The sequence below is a fragment of the Pogona vitticeps genome, chromosome 13, assembly GCF_051106095.1.
Source record: "Pogona vitticeps strain Pit_001003342236 chromosome 13, PviZW2.1, whole genome shotgun sequence".
NCBI lineage: Eukaryota > Metazoa > Chordata > Lepidosauria > Squamata > Agamidae > Pogona > Pogona vitticeps.
The window spans coordinates 602,959-620,515 of NC_135795.1; the positions used below are offsets into that span (position 1 = coordinate 602,959).

Genomic DNA, 17,557 nt, shown 5'->3' on the forward strand with positions numbered 1-17,557 from the left:
TCCCCTTTGACGCCCCGCTCGGAGCCTCGGTCGGTCGGTCGCCCGCCCGCCCGTCCGTCGGCCCCGCAGCCGGGCGAGCCCCGGGCCGAGGGACTCCGGAGGCGAGGCGCGTGGCCGGGGAAGCCGGGCGCGGGGGGGGGGCTGGCCGGGGGTCTGCCGCGCAGCCAGCCCAGCCCAGGCACCGGCCGGGCGCTGAATGGCTCCCTCTCCTTCTCTCTCTCTCTCCCTCGCTTCCTCCCTCTCCCTCCCTCCCTCCCCCCCCTCTCTCTCACACACACACACACCCGGCCCGCGCCGGCTCCCACCCCCTCCCCAAATGCCGGGGCCACTTGTTTCTCAGGCTGCTGCTGCTGCCATGTGAACACCTCCTCGCTGCTCTCCTATTTTAGCTGGCGAGCTCTCGCCGCCGCCGCGCTTCCCGGCTCGCCCGCCGCGCTGCCAAGACGCCTTGGTTTCTAAGGAGACTACCTAGAAAAAGTCTTGGGCGCGGGGGGGGGGCGGGAGAGAAGGCGGCCTCCTGCCCGGGGGAGCTCCTGCTCCAGGGCCCCCTTTTCCCCAGAACTCCCGGGACGGAGGGCCACGGAGTCCCCGGGGCATTTCCCGGGCACAGGAGCCAGGGCTCGCTGGGTGGGGTGGCGTCAAGAGTCCGGAGAGGCTGTGGGGCGCGCGGGGGGGGTGTAAAGAAGACTGCAGAGACCCTAAAGGGCCCAAAGGGAGGGAGCCAGCCGGCCAACCAAGGAAGGCAGGAGACCAAGAGACCGGGGAGAGAGAGAGAAAATCGAAGCGGGGAGGTTGAGGCATGGGAGGGGGGCGGGCGGAGAGGGACCACCCCTAGGCTGGGCAAAGGAAGTCTAAGGCAGAGCTGGTCTTACTGTCCTTCCATTGGGGGGGGCGGCGGCGGCGGGGGGGGGAAGCTGCTGGTGCCGGAGCTTCCAGAAAGCCTGCAGGAAGGCCCAGGTGCTTCAGGGGAGGCTCCGATCCAAGGCAGGAAGGAGCAGCCTCCCGACTCTTTCCTGACCGGCGGACCCACCCACCGCTGACAAGGCGTCCTCGCTGGGGAGAATCCACACCTCTGCTCAGGTGTTACTATCCTCTAATTAAAACCACCGGGGCTGGAGCTACTCCATGTCACGTGTGCCTTTTCCATTTCCATTTCCAGTGGGGAGCGGGGCCTTGGGTGGGTGGCCGGCGGGCTGGCCGGCTCATTGAAGCCAGAGGCACTTTAGGAAAAAGGTGGTTTGCACGTTCAGAAGCTCTAGCTGCCTCCGGTGTCATATCCGAAGAGCTTTTGGCCAAGCCTCTGTGCCCCCCCCCCCGGGGAAACCAAGAACCTGGCTTGTCCTGCTAATGAGGCAGAAGAAGCAAACACCTGAAGCTGATGCTCCTCCTTTGAAGGGCAGAGGTGCCTTCAGCGCTTGCCACAGAATCGCATGTTTCGCTACTGGGCGACTGTGCGCAGTGCTGGCGCATGGCTCCGAGGACCTAAACACCAAACAAACCAGGTGGGATTCCATCCCTCAAATCGTGAATGGAAGGTGTGCCTCCCGATCCCCTTTCCAACCCCTTTCTGTGGTGCACCCCCCCACCCCATGATGGCAAATAACCCAAACGTAGGTTGTATGATTTGTGATGAGTTTTAATTGTTAAAAGTGGCTTCCAGTGTGAAGCTTTACATATTTCCCTCCTTCCATGGATATGTATGTGTAGGGGGAAAAATGTTTTAGATGGAGAGGGTCTGCCCAGGGATCTCTTGGGGCCCCAAGGATGGTGAGGGAATGGGAAGGAGAGAGACCCCGGAGAGGCTGAGCATCCAAGGGCTTCTCCATATAAAGGGTAAGTGTTGAGAACAAGATCCCTTGAGCTTAATCAGAACAGGGAAGACTCCAGGATTTTTGTAGAGCTTTAAAGAAAATTCTCCCTGTGCTACAATATCCAAACCTCAGAAACAACTGATCTATGGGGCACTATAGGAGGGGCCATGTGGGGAAATTGTATGCCTTTGAAATGTATATATCTATGGCAGTAGCAACTTGTCTCTCTTCCGCATCCGGTATGGCAACGCCATGTGTCACTGGGTTTCATGATCCAAAAAGCCAGGCCTCATTTTTATGACTATAAAATAAACATTGTGACTCTCTATACGGAGTTTAGACGAGCTGGCAAATCATTTTTTTCATGCATCTGAAGGTTGAACCAGTGCAGCATGATCTATCACACACACACACACACACACACCATGACATTTGGCGAGTGCCTAGTGCATCAGCTAAACGACCCCCCCTCTTTCTGTCCTCCCCCCCTTCACTGTTAAGATGCAAAAGATGATGCCTCTCTACCATCTGTGTAACAGAGAAAGGCATCGTTTTGCTCATGGAGCCAACATCCACACACAGACACACCGAGGGCAAAATGGCTCAGCCTTCATTTATGAAATGAACAGCGGCACCGGGGCGATTGGCCAGAATCTTCCGTTAGGCAGATTGCTGGTTAGCCACCCAGAATGTGCGGCTGACGTTTCGTCTGAGAGAGCTTGTGATTAGAAGATGATGTGATGGTCGGGGACATGCCTGCGTTTGGAATGAGGTAGCCACCGGGCCTTAGCAAAGATGAGACTGCCCGATCCAAGAGAGAGAGAGAGAGAGAGAGAGAGAGAGAGAGAGAATGTGTTTCTGTACAGAGTGTGTGCACATGTGTGAGAAAGAGGCAATGACTCTAAAGACAATTTGGGCTTTCTCTATTGTCATTTATCCATGCGCTCCGTTCCCACCCAGTTTTCTTCGGTACTGCTCAGAGAAGTCTCCATGGCTGCCTTCTTCCCTGCTATGTCTCCTCAACAAGGCCGTGAGGAAGTTCGGACTCAAAGGGGGCCATTTGTTTAAGGTCACACCACCCACTTAGCTGAGCCTCACAGCTAAGCGGGCCACTGACACCAAGGTTTCCCAAAGTCCCAGACCAACCACTACCCCACACGGTCTGCTGGGACTCTGTCAGGGAATGCGATGCATTGGCTGCCTTGTAGGAAAGCATGTTCTGGTGGCCCCCCATGACTGCTTTGCTTGTTGACGTGCAGAGGTCACGCGTTATCACACATCCTAACAGCAAACTCTGGTGCCAGCAGGACGGCAGCCAAAACAGGTCTATTGAGACAGGAGGAGGAGGAGGATTTTGTTTGGCGGGCAAACTCGAAGGGTCTTCAGAATTGGGTGGGGGCGGGGCAAGCTTGCAAATTATCTTGAACTCTAAACCAGGTGGTGAACGGTGTGTGTGTGTTGGGGAAGGGGAAGGAGTGAAAAGGTGTCCAAAGACTTGGTGAGGTCAGGGCTGCCCAACCTGGTGTCCCCAGATGTTCTTGGACAACCACTCCTGGAAATCCTGGCCAGCGTAGCTGGGGTGGTGAAGGCTTCTGGGAATTTTATCCCAGGAACACCTGGGTGGCCCAAGTGAGTTGGGTCTTTCGTGCCATCAAGACTTGATTGCTCCACCTGCCTTCCCCTGTCACAGGGCACGGTGCCCATCTCTTGGCTTCTTCCCAATTTGGCATGCACCATCAGCTCCTTCTCCCTACTCTCAGAGTTTTCTGTCTCCTGGCACTTTCGTTTACTGTTATTCTAACTGGCCTCAATCCAGCCTATCTCAGATCTGGCATCCAGAACGTTTCCTGCTCCTTTTGATGATTCTTCTGCATGGAAATGCCTCTGTTCTCTCTCTTTCTCTGTTGTGTTTGCCAACCTTCCTCTCTCGCAATGAAAATATAGATCACAATCTCTTAAGGCGGGTAAGGTTCATTGCTCCTACAATCGGCAGTAGCCGCCTCCTGTCAGCGAAGAAGCTCCTGCATTTTGCTCCTTCTGATATGTGACATCATCATTCTCTCTCTCTCTCTCTCTCTCTCTCTCTGTGTATTTATGCAACAACCACTGAAGTCTAATTCAACACGGTCTCAGAAGGGCTTTTTTTTTTTGCAGCACCTGCTTTTCATAAGGGAGAGCGATTCTCCAGCTCCTTGTTGTACTCACTCCTGAGGTGTCTGGATTTCTTAGATTCGTAGATTTTGCTTCGCTGCTCATTAGGTTGGACTGTGACTCACTTAACCTTTTTGGAAGCGTGGCTGCCAGATCTGCTCTAGAATTAAAGGTTTATTCAAGAGTTCCATGTTTGTTGTATTGAAGTATTATTATGCACTTGGACACAGTATGCGCTGTGGAAATGGTGCCCAGATATGAACATTGAGTAATTTCTGCTGGGGGAAGACAGCTGCCGTCATTGTTTGGCCGCCAAAGAGCCCTGTAAGGGAAAGGTCATTATATTTCCCTGCTTCACATCAACCGACGGTGAGGCTGAGATGCAGGGTTTCCAAAGGCCATCCAAAAACCTCAAGACCTTTGCCATGGTTAATTGCTGAAAGGGGAGTTTCAGAGGAGGAGGGCAAGCTAGACGTCCACATTCTGGATGGGTGGGGGCTGCTTCCCAGCACCATAGATGGCTACGACATCTGTCGAGGACTCAGGAACCATGTTCTCCTGAGCTAGGAATAAATGCAACTCCCAGGTGATATCTCTCTGATTTTCCAGAACTCTTGCACTGCCTTTTTAAAAAGGCAAACCATTCTCCACCTGTATTGTACAGCAGAAAGCTCCAAGTTTTCCTTTGTTCAGGATCTGGCCACTCCACCGGTGAGAGCCATTGTGGAGGCTCTTGGTTTCTCTCCGAACTCCTTCTGTGTTGGCCCTTCTCTTCGCATCCCTCGGTGACTCTCCCTCGCAACGCTCCTGTGTGCCACTTGCACTGCTGGGCTGCTTTCTTATGTAGCCTTCTTCTCAGCTTACACCAGAAGGGGAAACAGCAGCTACCTCCCGTCTCATCTCCCCACGGACACCTCCCTGTGGTCCTTGGTTTCGTCCTCCTGCTGCACTATTTTAAGCCACCTTTCTACAACCTGAGCCAGGGAAAATGGACCCATTGCAAAAACAAACCACTCAGCATTTCCCCTACTGTAAAAAAAAGGTCCTTTTACTCTGCTCTTGATCTCTCTCTGTCTATTTTTGCCTCCTGCTGCAGACGCCTCCTTCTGATGTGTGCACTCGAAAAACCTTCAAAGCTATGAATGGCCTGATCCAGTGAGTGACAGGGAGAGGAGCCTTTTCCGGGTCCATCTCCCGACTTCTCCTCCCACTTGAAGAATTAAAAATGTTACAATCACTTTGGTAACGAGGTACTGCAAATAGCTTGGCCTTTACCAACGCCAAGGAGTTTTCCACAGATGCCTTGAAACCACGATGGTCGCCTGGCCGTCGAGGTGCATTGCTGGCCTGAACATGCGCTAACGCAAATCACATTAAGACCAAATCTGAGGAGGAGAGAAAATGAAAAAGAGGAGGAAGGAGGAGAAGACAGAGGGAATGGGTGGTGGTGGTCAGGCTGTTGCAGAAGAAGAAAGAGGATTTTTTTAAAAGTGGGAGAAAGATGAAGACTCAGAAAGTGACCAAGAGGGAAAGCAGATCAGTGCAATTTTTAAAAAGTGCCTCCTCTAATGAGAAACGAGTTCGGGTTCTGGTGAGGTTCAACTTAGGTGTTGTCCTTAGGTACTCCCTAGCTGCCTTCATCTTTCGGCAACCCTATGAATTAGTTCCCTTTCCAAGTTCCTGCCGTTCATGGCCCTGCTCAGTTTTTGCCAAGGAAAGGCCGTGGCTATCTTGACGGTGTCTCGTGTTTGCTTCTCATCTTTCCCTTCTGTCTTCCTCCTTTCTCAGCCTTATTCCCTTTTCTAGTGAGTCATGCTGCCTCATGGTGTCATTTTGCTTCTAGAGAGAATTCGGGCTTGATTCAACCAAGCGCTCACAAACTTGTCTCTGCATCCGTAAAGCTCTCCCTCCAACGCCACTTTCCAAACAAGTGGACATTTTTCCTGCCGGGTGTGTCTTCACTGACTGGCCATCAAGAGTAACTGGGGAGCATCACCGCATGGATGACCTTGGCCATGCTCTCCAGGGAACCCTCCTTCCACTTGAGAATCTTTTCCAGTTCCTTCCTAGCTGTCTTGCTAAGCCTTAATCTTCTGATTTCTTGCCTGCAGCCTCCATTTGGATTGAGGACTCAGTGGAGACATAGAAAATCTTTAACTTACATTCAGGCTAAATTAACCCATTTACCATGTCTCTTCTTATACCACCACCATTTCGCACGTGCTCTTTGCCTCCAGCTTCCACAAACTTGCCTCTGTCCAACTTTGCGGTTTCACACCCATCTTTTCCCATGCAGCCTGGGCTCAAATGCAAAGGTCACTAGGCTTGCCCTGAGCCCCTAATGGTGACCTTGGATGTCACTCCTGGCTCCAAAATGCACACGTGTGTGTGTGTGTGTGTGTGTGTGTGTGTGTGTGTGTGTGTGTGTGTGTGTGTGTGTGTGCGCGTGCGTGCGTGCGTGCGTGCGTGCGTGTATTCTTGAAAAGAGGTATGCGAAGGAGGAGGTGGAAAAGGAGAGTCAAGAGAGAGAGCTCTCCTCCATGGGCTGCAGATTATTTAAACACACACACACACACACACACAGAGAGAGAGAGAGAGAGAGAGAGAGAGAGAGAGAGAAATAGTAACTCAGCCAGAAGAATGTCTACAACAGGTTGTGAAAGATACCAGGAAGACCTGGGAGGAGGCCAGCATGGTTCACTATGCTATGAAAGCTATTACAGAAAAGAAGCAATTTTGTTTTGCCAGAAAATACCAAAGCTTTCCCCAAACATAAATGGTAAGTCCCGCAAGTGGACAGTAAGGGCTTCAGAGGGGATTTTGAGTAATACAACAATGGGTCATCAAGGGCCCTTTCGCCGGTCATGGAGGCTGGTGGAAGTCTTGGAACTGCAAGCGAGTGAAAAGAATAACGAAGGGGGAACCTTCTCTGCGTTCCTCTTCACTCTCGATGACACAGCCCGGCTGCCACGTTCCTGAGCTAATATTTTTCAAAAACAGCCAGAGGAATGAAGGCAAACAGAGATGACAGCAGATGATGTTCGGGGACCTTGTCAGCACATTCTCAAGAAACAACTCAGTGGAGACAGGATCTGTCCAGCCGTTGTTAAAGGCCTCCGATGTGGATTTGTTGAGCTTTTGGTCAAAGGTTGGGCGGGGGGAGCGGGAGGGGGGAGGACAACTTGTCAGAGGAGGAGGGGCCCATCCAACCCCTGCTTGGGCCCTCAAGGATGGTAAAGGAGTCAACCTGGTGCCTGCCAAGGAAAGCCCAGTCTCATTAACCTTTCAAGAGTGATTGGAGAGTGTGAACAAGGGTGCTGAGGCAGTGATCCATAAATGTGGTTTTATCGCAGAAGGCTTTTGACACCTCACGGCAACCGTGAGAGGAAAAGAGAGCTTGCCTTAGGGGTTGGGAGCTGGTTGGAGAGGGAGGCTGCCCAGAGCAGGGCTCAAGAGGAATGCTTGCCACGGACGGATGTCAAGGCGCAGGAGGGTGTGAACTCATCCCCTGAGTTTCGTACATGCAGGACTCTCTCAGGCATGCCGAGCTCTGTCAACAGGAGCAGAAACTGGCCCAAAACACAAGGAATGGAGGCTCTGCCCTCCAGTGGAAGGGGCAAGTCCCCCTGGCCCCCACTGCTGCATCTCCTCAGAGCTGACGCCCCCGCGTCCAGCGTGGCTCCAAGCTTTTTGTCCCTGCAGGGTCCTGAGAATGCCTGTGGCTTTTGGTGGCATGGGAGCAAAGGCCCAGCTGGGGCCATGGCAGAATTTAATCAACACAATTTGCATGCAGTTTGTGGGATTGGTGGAATAATGTCATGTCATTTCATAACGAGAAGAGAAACATCTTCTTAATGCCTTATGGGTCTATATCCGCAGGGTGGTGGTGGGGGTCACAGTGTGGGTGCAAAAGGGAACGTGCTTTCAATGGATTCCCCCTCCAGCAGTGCCTGGCTGCAAACTTCTGAAGGTGGGGTGGGGGGGGGCGATCTCTTTATGCCGCTGCTGATGGCTCTCCCCACAGTGGCTCTCCCATCCCCACCCCTCCCCAGGACCCTTCCTTGTGCATCCCCAGCACCCCCTAGCCCCCCAATTCCCCCCCTCTCTGTGTGCCAATCCCCTCCACAGCAGAGAATGGCGGAGGGCCTCTGGGAGCATCGCGGCAGCAAAGCCGCCCGCTTCGGGCTCCGCGGGCAGAGAGCGGCATTCCCTCCAAAGAGCTGAGTCATTTCTCCGAACGGCTTTGCCATCAGGTGCTGTAATTAAGCGATGTGTCACAAGAGACAAATGTGTCACTGGTGGAAACGAAGGGGCCGGGACTGACAGCAGATTCCTCTCCTGTACTTCCAGGGCTGGAAGCAACGTTGTCAAGTCTTTCAGCCCCTCTGCCCCCTCCCTCCGGGCTTGAGCTGCCCTGTCTTGGGAGGGGGGGCAGGTGAAGTCTCTGGGAATTGCGTTCCTCCCTGGGGCCTCTGGGCAGAGGGGGGCCCGCAAATCTCAGGATGCGGGGAGAGGGAGGAGAAGGATGTTGGATTTGTCCACATCAGGTGGCTTGAAAGCCTGCACAGCCATCCCTGCCCACTTCCAGCTGGCCCCAAGGCTCTCACTGGCTCTGTGGGCAAACCTGGCACAAAGGGGCAGCATGAACTCGCCACCAGGCGCCTCCGCCCGCTGGCCTTCTTCCCAGCCCCCTCCCCTCAGCCCTGTTGTCCTGGTGCACCATGGCTGGGCCCATGGGGGGGGGCCCACTGGACACAAAGGGAGGGGGGCAATTGGTGTCCGTTCATGTCGTGGCAGCAAAGCACAACCTTGCAGTGAGACCAAGCCTCAGTCCTTAAGTTTTTAAATCACATGACGGGAGAGGAAGCAGGAAAGGGTGCCTCTACTTTACCAGGAGAGAGAGAGACACACACACACAGAGGCTCTTAACTGATCATGTACCAGACAAGGGTTGCCAGTCTCAATGGCAAGGGGGGGGCGTCACTATAGCTTGCAAGCAAGAGGCCTCCTTGTTCCACATGGGGGATGATGGCCTGGAATGAACCCCCCCCCCTGCCAGGACTTAAATCCTGCCCAAGAAAGCAGGGTCGGAGGAGTGGGAGAAGCGGAGCCCTCAGCCTCCCACAAGGCGTCCTCCGTATAATGGAAGAATCGTGTTGTGAGAGGCCTGGGGAATAGATGGCCGAGGAAGCGCCTTTTGCACAGCTCTGAAACCTGACTGCGGTGGCCGTGGGGGCTGGGCCAATGGCCCCCTTCTCCCCATCCCTCCCTCCCCTGCTGGAGGTGGGGAGTCGGGGGTGGGGCTCCCCCAGTTCCCCTCCAGCTAAGCTCCCAGCTGCATTGGATAGGATTGTGGGCAAGAGAGCCGAGGAAGGGAAGGGTCAGGAGGGACAGAGGAAGAAGGAGCAGTGATGGGGAGGAGGAGCTAGCTGGCCCCCTTTGTCCTGTGCAAGCGTACACACATGCACACACATGCACACACACATGCACACACACACACACAGCCAGTGACTGATCCCTCCACCTCACCAGGCATCACCTGGGCCGTCGGCTGGTCTTCCCAATTGGGCCGCTTGTCCTTCGGGAGCTCCCGGCTTTCCTCGCACGTCCTCTCTCTGCTGGGAGGCAGCTACAACGCGGCGTTCTCCTGGGTGCCTTCCAGATTGAGAACCTGGCCCTTCTGCAGCCCAGGGTGTGTGTGTGTGTGTGTGTGTGTGTGTGTGTGTGTGTGTGTGTGTGTGTGTGTGTGTGTGTGTGTGTGTGTGTGTGTGTGTGTGTGTGTGTGTGTGTGTGTGTGTGTGTGTGTGTGTGTGTGTGTGTGTGTGTGTGTGTGTGTGTGTGTGTACACACACAGGGGCTCCTGCTCTCATACCTTTTGGCTGGCTGGCCATCCTTCCCGCCCCCCCAAACACCATCCCCAGCTCCTGTCGCTGTAATAAAGGCCCAGCCCCAAATGCCTTTCCTCCTGGGACAGCTTTCCCACCCACCCACCCACCCCCAAGACTTAGCTGGCCTCCCTTGTCCTCAGCCATAACTGGGGTGAAGCCCACAAGGAGCTTCGGCGCCTTCAGAGGTCCCTGATCCCGGCTGCAGAATGGCAGCCACGTCTGTCTCCCTCCCTCTCCATCCGGGAGTCCTAGATGCTTTAGTGCAGTGGTCCCCAACCTTGGGCCTCCAGATGTTCTTGGACTTCAACTCCCAGAACTCTTGGCCAGCAGAGATGGTGGTGAAGGCTTCTGGGAGTTGAAGTCCAAGAACATCTGGAGGCCCAAGGTTGGGGACCACTGCTTTAGTGGAATGGTGTGGATGAAAAACATTTTGCCACTGGAAACCAGGCAAGCTGGAAGAGAGCCATTCCTTCCAAGAGAAACACAGAGGGCCCCCCCACCCCCTCAGGCGGGGCTCTCCCTTTGGAATCTGGGGGGTGGGCCCCCCACACCACATCTGCCCTGCACAGGGGGGGGCGCCCTCACCTTCAGCCCCGAGGATCTGGGGGGGGGAGAGAGAGCAGCAAGAGGCCTCCTCGCCACCACGGGCGGCAACAGACTTCATGCCAATCTCACCGGAGGCCTTTGGGAGAACCAGGATTTCCTAAAAAGGGCCCCAAGAGCAGATGGAGCCGGCTGGGCTGGAGCACCTGAAAAGCAGGCTGGGCGGTGGGCGCCTTTTCCTGAAGGACTGCCTTTCTGTGTGCAAATGCTTTGCTTCTCTGTAGGAAAAGATGCAAGAGGCGCTTTGAACAAACCGCAGGGGCTATGGGGGAGGGGAGGGGAGCGAGATCTGCTTCTAGTCAGAGGTCCCTCAGGCAGCCTTAAAATCTTGCCTGGAGGTACTTGGATGAAGCAGCCAAACTCAACGGGAGGGAGGCATCGATCCAGGTGTGCCCCTCAGCTTTTGCCTAAAACCTGTGCAGTGTCTCCAACCTTGGAAAGAGGCCATTCGGGGCACGCACCGGACGTGCGCTCGGCAAGGCCCTATCTGCCAGCCCTGGGGCGGGTGTCCTGAGGAAGGCTGATTCCCACAAGCATCTCACCCCAACCATGGTTGTTGCTAACATGACACCTCCTACAGTGACCTTTCCTCCTTGGATGCATGGCTGCCCCCCCACCCCACAAGGTCAATTCCAGTACTGGGGTGCTGGTGGTCTGCTTTGGGAAAGAAGGATGACGATTTCTTCATGACTCAGTGCCCATGGGATGCAGCGTTGGGTGCCCTTCTGCTGCTGAGGTCTAGAGTAAGACGGTATGAAGATGACAGAAGCCTTGGATCTTGCGGGCCATACATGGAGCGGAAATGCCATGGTTTAGGAATGTGGGCGGTCAAGGAAGTGAGAAAGAAAACCCCCCAAATGAAAGCCAAGGCCCTCCCAAGCCCCCTGAATTAGATGATGGGATGGTAGGAATCCAAGAGGAGCCTTGAAACGGTCCTGCCCACCCGCCTACGAGAGAAGGCCACGGAGAGGACATCGCCTGGAGCGCGCCTTTCCGTCCGATCTTCCCCCCAAGTGATGTTCGAGAGTGTGGACTCTACCCACAGGCACCCAAAGAGAAATCTTGGGAGGGTGTAGGGGAAAATGGGTATTTTTAGCATTCTCGTTGGTGTGTTCATAGCTCTCAGCCCTGCTTGTTGTTGCTTAGCACCCATAAAATCTTGCTTCCAGAGAGCAATCCTAACCAAATCTACTTGAAAGTCTCATGCTGTTTATTGCAAGACACGGAGTGCTTCCAGACAAAGCGAATACCATAAAGTTACTGTACACCCCATTAACAAACTGTTGTGGGCTATCTAGAGGCTGTCTTTTACAATGCCCTTGTGTTCTTACACAATTTCTTCGCTTTTCTTGCTGAGGAGAAGGCTTTACGTTTAAGCTGGGCCACATTGTCTTTTAGTTGGTAGAAGCAGCTTGTCTGGAAGCATCCTCAAACATGGGAATGTTTCAAAAATCATCTCTGATCCTTTGCCTGGGTTTTAGACCAAACTCAGCTGACGGAGCAAGAGAAATCACAAGAAAATGAAACTCACCCAATCCAGAGGAATTCTTGACTCCACAGTAATATATTTGAACGTACGGGTACATGCTTCAAAAACCAAGGTTGCATCCACAGAAATGCTTTACGTTGGCTTTGGCAAAATACTGCAAGTGTGAAAAGTATCTCAGCTACAGAAACGACAGCTGCCGTGACCCCTGCTTGAACCAAATGCAAAACCTCTCAATCACTCCATCTTTCTTTCGGTCTTATGCAATTTGGCATCTCATGCCTGAGATGACCAAGGATGAAATTGGTGCACCATAAGAATGGACAGTCTCCTCTCCTCATCTAGAGAGAAATGGTCTGTTCTGTTAACGACAGAGGAAGGGGTCTCAAAAGAACAGCCCTGCCCTCTCTCGTGTGTGTGTGTGTGTGTGTGTGTGTGTGTGTGTGTGTGTAAGAGTCCAAGCTTTCCCTTTGTTATGTACAAGCCCTTTGCCCAAATGCAGCATTCATAGAGAAGACCAACACACCGAATCCTAGACAAGGGTGCAGAAGTTTACAGCCACAGAGTCACAGTCTTGTAAAGTTTAAGACAGCCTGCTGGGCTCCCTCATTCCCCAAAGACCAAGGTTGCAAGCCCACTTATTTTGGAGTAAGTCCTGTTAGTTTCCCACAAGAAACAGCACAATACAAATCCAACTACTGGACACAAACAAAGCATTGACATGGTTGACACACACACCCAAGTCCCAAATCTCTGCCAGGTGAACCGAAAAGGGACACGACCAAGAAGGCAGGCTTTCAAAATCACAATTTCTTCACCAGACAGGGCTGTCTTCCCTTGAGCACATCATGAGAAGGTAAGAATCTCTGGAAAAGGCAATAATGCTAGGAAAAAGTGAAGGCAGCAGGAAAAGAGGAAGGCCAAATACAGACCCTCAAGGATACCATGATTTTTTTTGAGTTTGCAAGGGTTGAGCAGGGCTATTGAGGCCATGACCTTTTGGAGTCAGTCATTCATAATGTTGCCGTGAGTCGGAGGTGACTTGACACCACATAAGAACAAACCTTCTATCTAATTATATCTAAAATCTTGCTGATGAAGAGACCTGTGATATCCAAAGTTTGCACACCTTTTGTGACTTCTTAGGTTGGCCTAATACAGCTATCCCTTCCAATATGGATATTGGAATTATTATACAGTGGGATTCTCTGCAAACCCTCTACAGAGACCTGGTTGTCAATCTGGAATACTCTGTGGCACAGAAGAGCTTTTTGGTCCACTATTGCTGGGTGTGCATGTGAGTGAGTGTGTCGCAAAAAAGGATTACTGCTCACATTCCTGTCCTGGATGCTCCCTGAAGAAAATGTCCTGTGGGTCAACAGGAAGGGCCTTTTCGATAGCAGGAGAGCATCATCACCACCACTGCCACTGCTGCATTAAAACAGAAAGGAAAGGATAGGCGGAGGGGAAAACAATTCCAGGAAAAACAACCTTCCAGTTCTGGACTCCGGCTTCAAAACCAAGGGGTGTGTGTGTGTTAAGCATCAGCAGTAATAGTCACGGTGACTTTTCCCATCTTACCTGGACCCAGAAACACAATAAAGATAAAGGTTCCACATTTGGGGGGGCGGGGCTGCCTTCCGCCCCAGTTGGAAACATCCCCCATTCAGCCGTAAGGGAGCTAAAACGGGTAGTTAAAAAAATACCAGCAGGATTTTAACAACAGCCTTCAGGATCTCTCTTTCCCACTTCCCCCCCCCTTTAAAAAATAAAGCATATGGTTTTGAAATTACTAATTATGAAAAGAGCAAGCTTTGGAAAGAGGACAAAACTGAAGGAAAGATGCTTAGGGGTGGTTGGCTATCATTTGGAGGCTGGCAATGGCAGGCTAAGCTGCCCTCTTCCCTTCCCGTGGCCAAAAGCCGGCTTCTACTTCCACGTTCTTTGACAGCCTGCCACCGGGAGGAGGGTGCCCAAGACCGACTCTTGTAATCTCTCTAGAAGGTTTAACTCCCCAAAAAGCCTTTCAGAAAAAGAGCATTGAAATTGCGAACGGCCCTGGTGACATTAAAACACACCCTTATGATCTAGAATGGAAGCTCGGTTATTTCCTGAATTTCACACCAGGCAGTTCCAAATGTGTGCACAATAACTAAAGACAAAAAGCAATTCACCGTGGATCTCCAAAGACAAGCAAATTTAGGAAAACAGACCTTCAGGACAAGAGGGTTCACCGGGTTTAGTTTTGACTTGAATGGGAACAAAACAAACGAGCCAGGATTCTTGAACAACAACGTCCATTCATGGCACAACGCTTGGCGACACGGATCATGCTCAGCATTCAGAAACAAACAGAGAGACATACGAATTATTCAGTGCCAGAGAAATCTAAAAATACAAAGAGGCTAGCCAACCGGATAGTCTGAGACAATATTCTTGACGTGTTTCAAAACCCTACGGGTAGCCACTGGTTGAAGAGTCTAGAAATGCTATCCTTGAATATTCAAGCGGTTCCAGAAATGCTAACAAACTGGACACGCGTACACACAGGGGAGGGGAAGCCACCCGAGAGAAGCAGCCGCCTGTTCTCCTCTAAAAGGATGTGAATGTTTCAACGGATGCACTGCAAATCCCGGAAGACGAGTGTCCACACAGACAAGGCAACCTGGAGTTCAGACCTGTGACTACAAAGGACAGCAAGTGGGGCCACCCGGCCTAGACATGGATGACAAATTCTGGGTTAGTGTAGGAGAATCCGGCAAACTCATTTTGGTCCAAGTTCATGATGAAGAGTTTGTCTGTAGGCGTCAGTTCCACCGGCTGCCTCGTGAATTCTTTATCAAAGTTGGAAGTGTCCAGTCTATCTTTCTGTTGGATGAAAAGCAAAACAATTAAGAAACACAAAGAAAGGAATCATGATATTATTCCAGCAAGGCCACACGGGGGTCACAGTGTCTGGATTCCAACAAACGGGAAAACCATGGAAGACGCCAGGGCCAGCAATTCAGACCTGCACGCCATGCGCGGTGCAAGCAGGGGACGTTTTTCTCTCCATTTGTTCAGCAGCAGCTGCTACCAAACCATTCAAAGGCCTTTTAAAGGCTCCACAGCGTTCAGCGCTCCAAGCTGGGCCCCTTGGAGGCAAAGATAAAACTCTTGGCAAAGAGCATCCCCTTAAACTGGGCACGTGACATGCAAGAGAGTGACGTACTCGTGCCAGAAAAGGGCTCTGCTGGAGAATATAATAAAAACCATGAAAAGCTTGTTTCCATCCTGTCTCCTATCGGCTGCTCTTGCCGTCCCAGTATCCTGAGAGCCTAGCAGGACTCTGCCCCTCTAGCAGAGTCAGGGGCTTTCACAAACCAGAAGTCACCCCCCCCTCTGTCTCTCTGTTGTGGTAACAGACATCATGCCCCCCCTTCCTACTCCATTTATTTCCATCACACAAAAGTATTGTTGAATCCCCTGCTCCACAGAGGGTGAAGCCACCTCCAGGAAGGTCCAAATGAAGGAAACGCGACCGAGTGCATGAGTCCCCGATCCGCTGTCATTCTGCCACCTGGAAAGCGGCTTGCCCTTCAAAGTGGCTTTGGGCAGAGTCGCACTGCTCTCGCCAGCAGACTTTTAGGTACGTAGCTCCCTTCCTTTCTACAGAGCCAGCCCCGAAGGGCGTCCTGGCCCACAGGGCCCTGCTGCCTGTTACATGTCTGGGCAGGCAGGGCAGTCCTAACAGCAGGTTGAAGTCAAGTCTGGAACCTGTCACTGCTACAGACTACAAACTACAGGCTCCCCCCCCCCAGGCACCATGAGCTCACATCCTAAGAAAGCCAGCCAGTCGATCCCAGAGATAACACTCATGAGGATTCCCCCTCCCCCGCTTAAAAAAAAAACACCCCAAAACCAAAACAGCAATTTCAAGTTCCACAAGCAATATCGATGCCAGAAACCGAAAGAGGTGGGAACCCAGAGCGACCGATTATTTTCTTAAACCTGCTAGCTTCAGGCTTTAACTCATTTGCTTCTGATGCTACAGAAATGCTGGCCCATTTTGTTTTTGCCCGGGAACATTTAATCTAATGCAAATTTAAGATGCCTTCTTTGGAAGAATCACTGCTGAGGAATCACATGCTGCTTCTTGCAATTGGTTGAGCTGCCAGGGGTTAAGTTGACAACCTCCAATATGGCATCAGGTGCCACGTTCTGCTCTGGTGAAGTGGGGCTCCACCCTAGAGCATTCTGAGTAAATTGCTTTGCCCTCGACATATTCAGCCCAGCCCAGACAACTCTGCGATACTCACCTTGCCCTGTCTAAGGGTTGCTCTGGTGTGGCCTTTTCTTCCCCATTGGCTTCTCCTTTGGCCATCCTTGTGCGCCCTTCCTTTACTGCCTTCCTCCTTTTAAGCTGTTTAGCCGGGACATTTCACACCATTTTATTGCTTGATTTTTGCCACAACCTCCTTTCACAAAACCAGACGAGCCTCCAGAGCTAGTCAAGAAGACGAAAGGGGAAGGGGTAGGACAGGCCAAGGTCAGGGAGAGCAGAAAACAGTGAAGGGCAGGTGCAGTTTTCAAGGAGACCCTGGGAAGCCCTTTGCTGCAAAGGTCAACGTTCACCGGAGAGCAGAGCTGCCTTGCCACGTGTACAGAAAAGAAAAAGGATGTCATTCCCACGCTCTCCTGCATGTTCAGCTGACTACCAGTTCTCACACGCATGAGAATGGCGAGGACGACAGGCCTTAAAGCTTTCCTGCTTAGGATTTCTCCAAAACTCAGCTTGAAAGTAGCCATGGGTGGAAGCAAGCTCCAGCTTCCTCAGACTCACCAGCACAGCTTCCCAAGGTCACCGGGCAGCCGAGGAGGCGCACCTGCTCAGACCGACGCCTTCCATTGGTGGAGCCGAAGCTTCTGGTAACGTCCACAGAGTCAGTCCCAACATCCAGAGTGGTCCCAACAGAACAAGAGGTGGCTTAAATTATGGAGACCTTCACCCTGATCCAAGGGCGAGAGCTCCATGCTGCCGGTGGAGCCTCTGCTTCTCTCTCCTGGTGGGCACCGGATCAGAGCTAAAACTGGATCCCTTCGATGGAAAAACGAGCTGACGGCTTGGCTGCCCCCAGGAAGGAGGGACCGTGCTCTTCCACACGGCATGGTGTTGCTCATCACGCACAGAATGGGCACCAACTCTTGTGATGGAGTTGGGTGCCCTAGCTTAGATCAGAGTCATCAGGGGTGGCCGATTCACCTAGCTATCAAACAGATGCACTTTTGTGACCATCCTTCTTCTTCCATCTGACTGCCATTGAAATTGCCAAAATTTTGGGCAACTCCATCATTTTCTGGCTAAATTCAAGCAAACATGGCAGGATGGCGGCGGTCTATTGGGAGTGCACCCCACCGTTGGCAGTCACCTTATACTGCAGAGGTGTAGCTAAATTAAAGAAACCACAGGACGCATCTTCTGCATACCTGTTTAGCAGTAAATCCCCCTGATCTCCACAGGACCTAGTTTTAGGCAAGTGTGCAAATGATTACCACTTAGTTCGTTATCAATTATCAAGATCCGCCAACGATCAATTAATTAAAGCTATGCTTTTATTATTCGCTTATTTATTCAACAT

General features: G+C 52.3%; 1 protein-coding gene and 1 long non-coding RNA gene across 2 annotated transcripts in view; one reads left to right on the forward strand and one right to left on the reverse strand.

Moving 5' to 3' along the window:
- Positions 1–998: 998 nt before the first annotated feature.
- Positions 999–4,149, forward strand: LOC140702539 (uncharacterized). Its single transcript, XR_012081741.2, has 2 exons — positions 999–1,080; positions 3,966–4,149. It is a non-coding gene; the product is annotated as an uncharacterized LOC140702539 (long non-coding RNA).
- Positions 4,150–11,998: 7,849 nt separating this feature from the next.
- The window catches only part of PRKCB (protein kinase C beta), a 93,134-nt gene continuing 87,575 nt past the window's right edge, over positions 11,999–17,557 (reverse strand). The window contains exon 17 of the mRNA XM_072982977.2: positions 11,999–14,807. Within this exon, the coding sequence (XP_072839078.2) occupies positions 14,655–14,807 (153 nt within the window). The 3' untranslated portion in view covers positions 11,999–14,654. The remainder of the gene's footprint in view (positions 14,808–17,557) is intronic.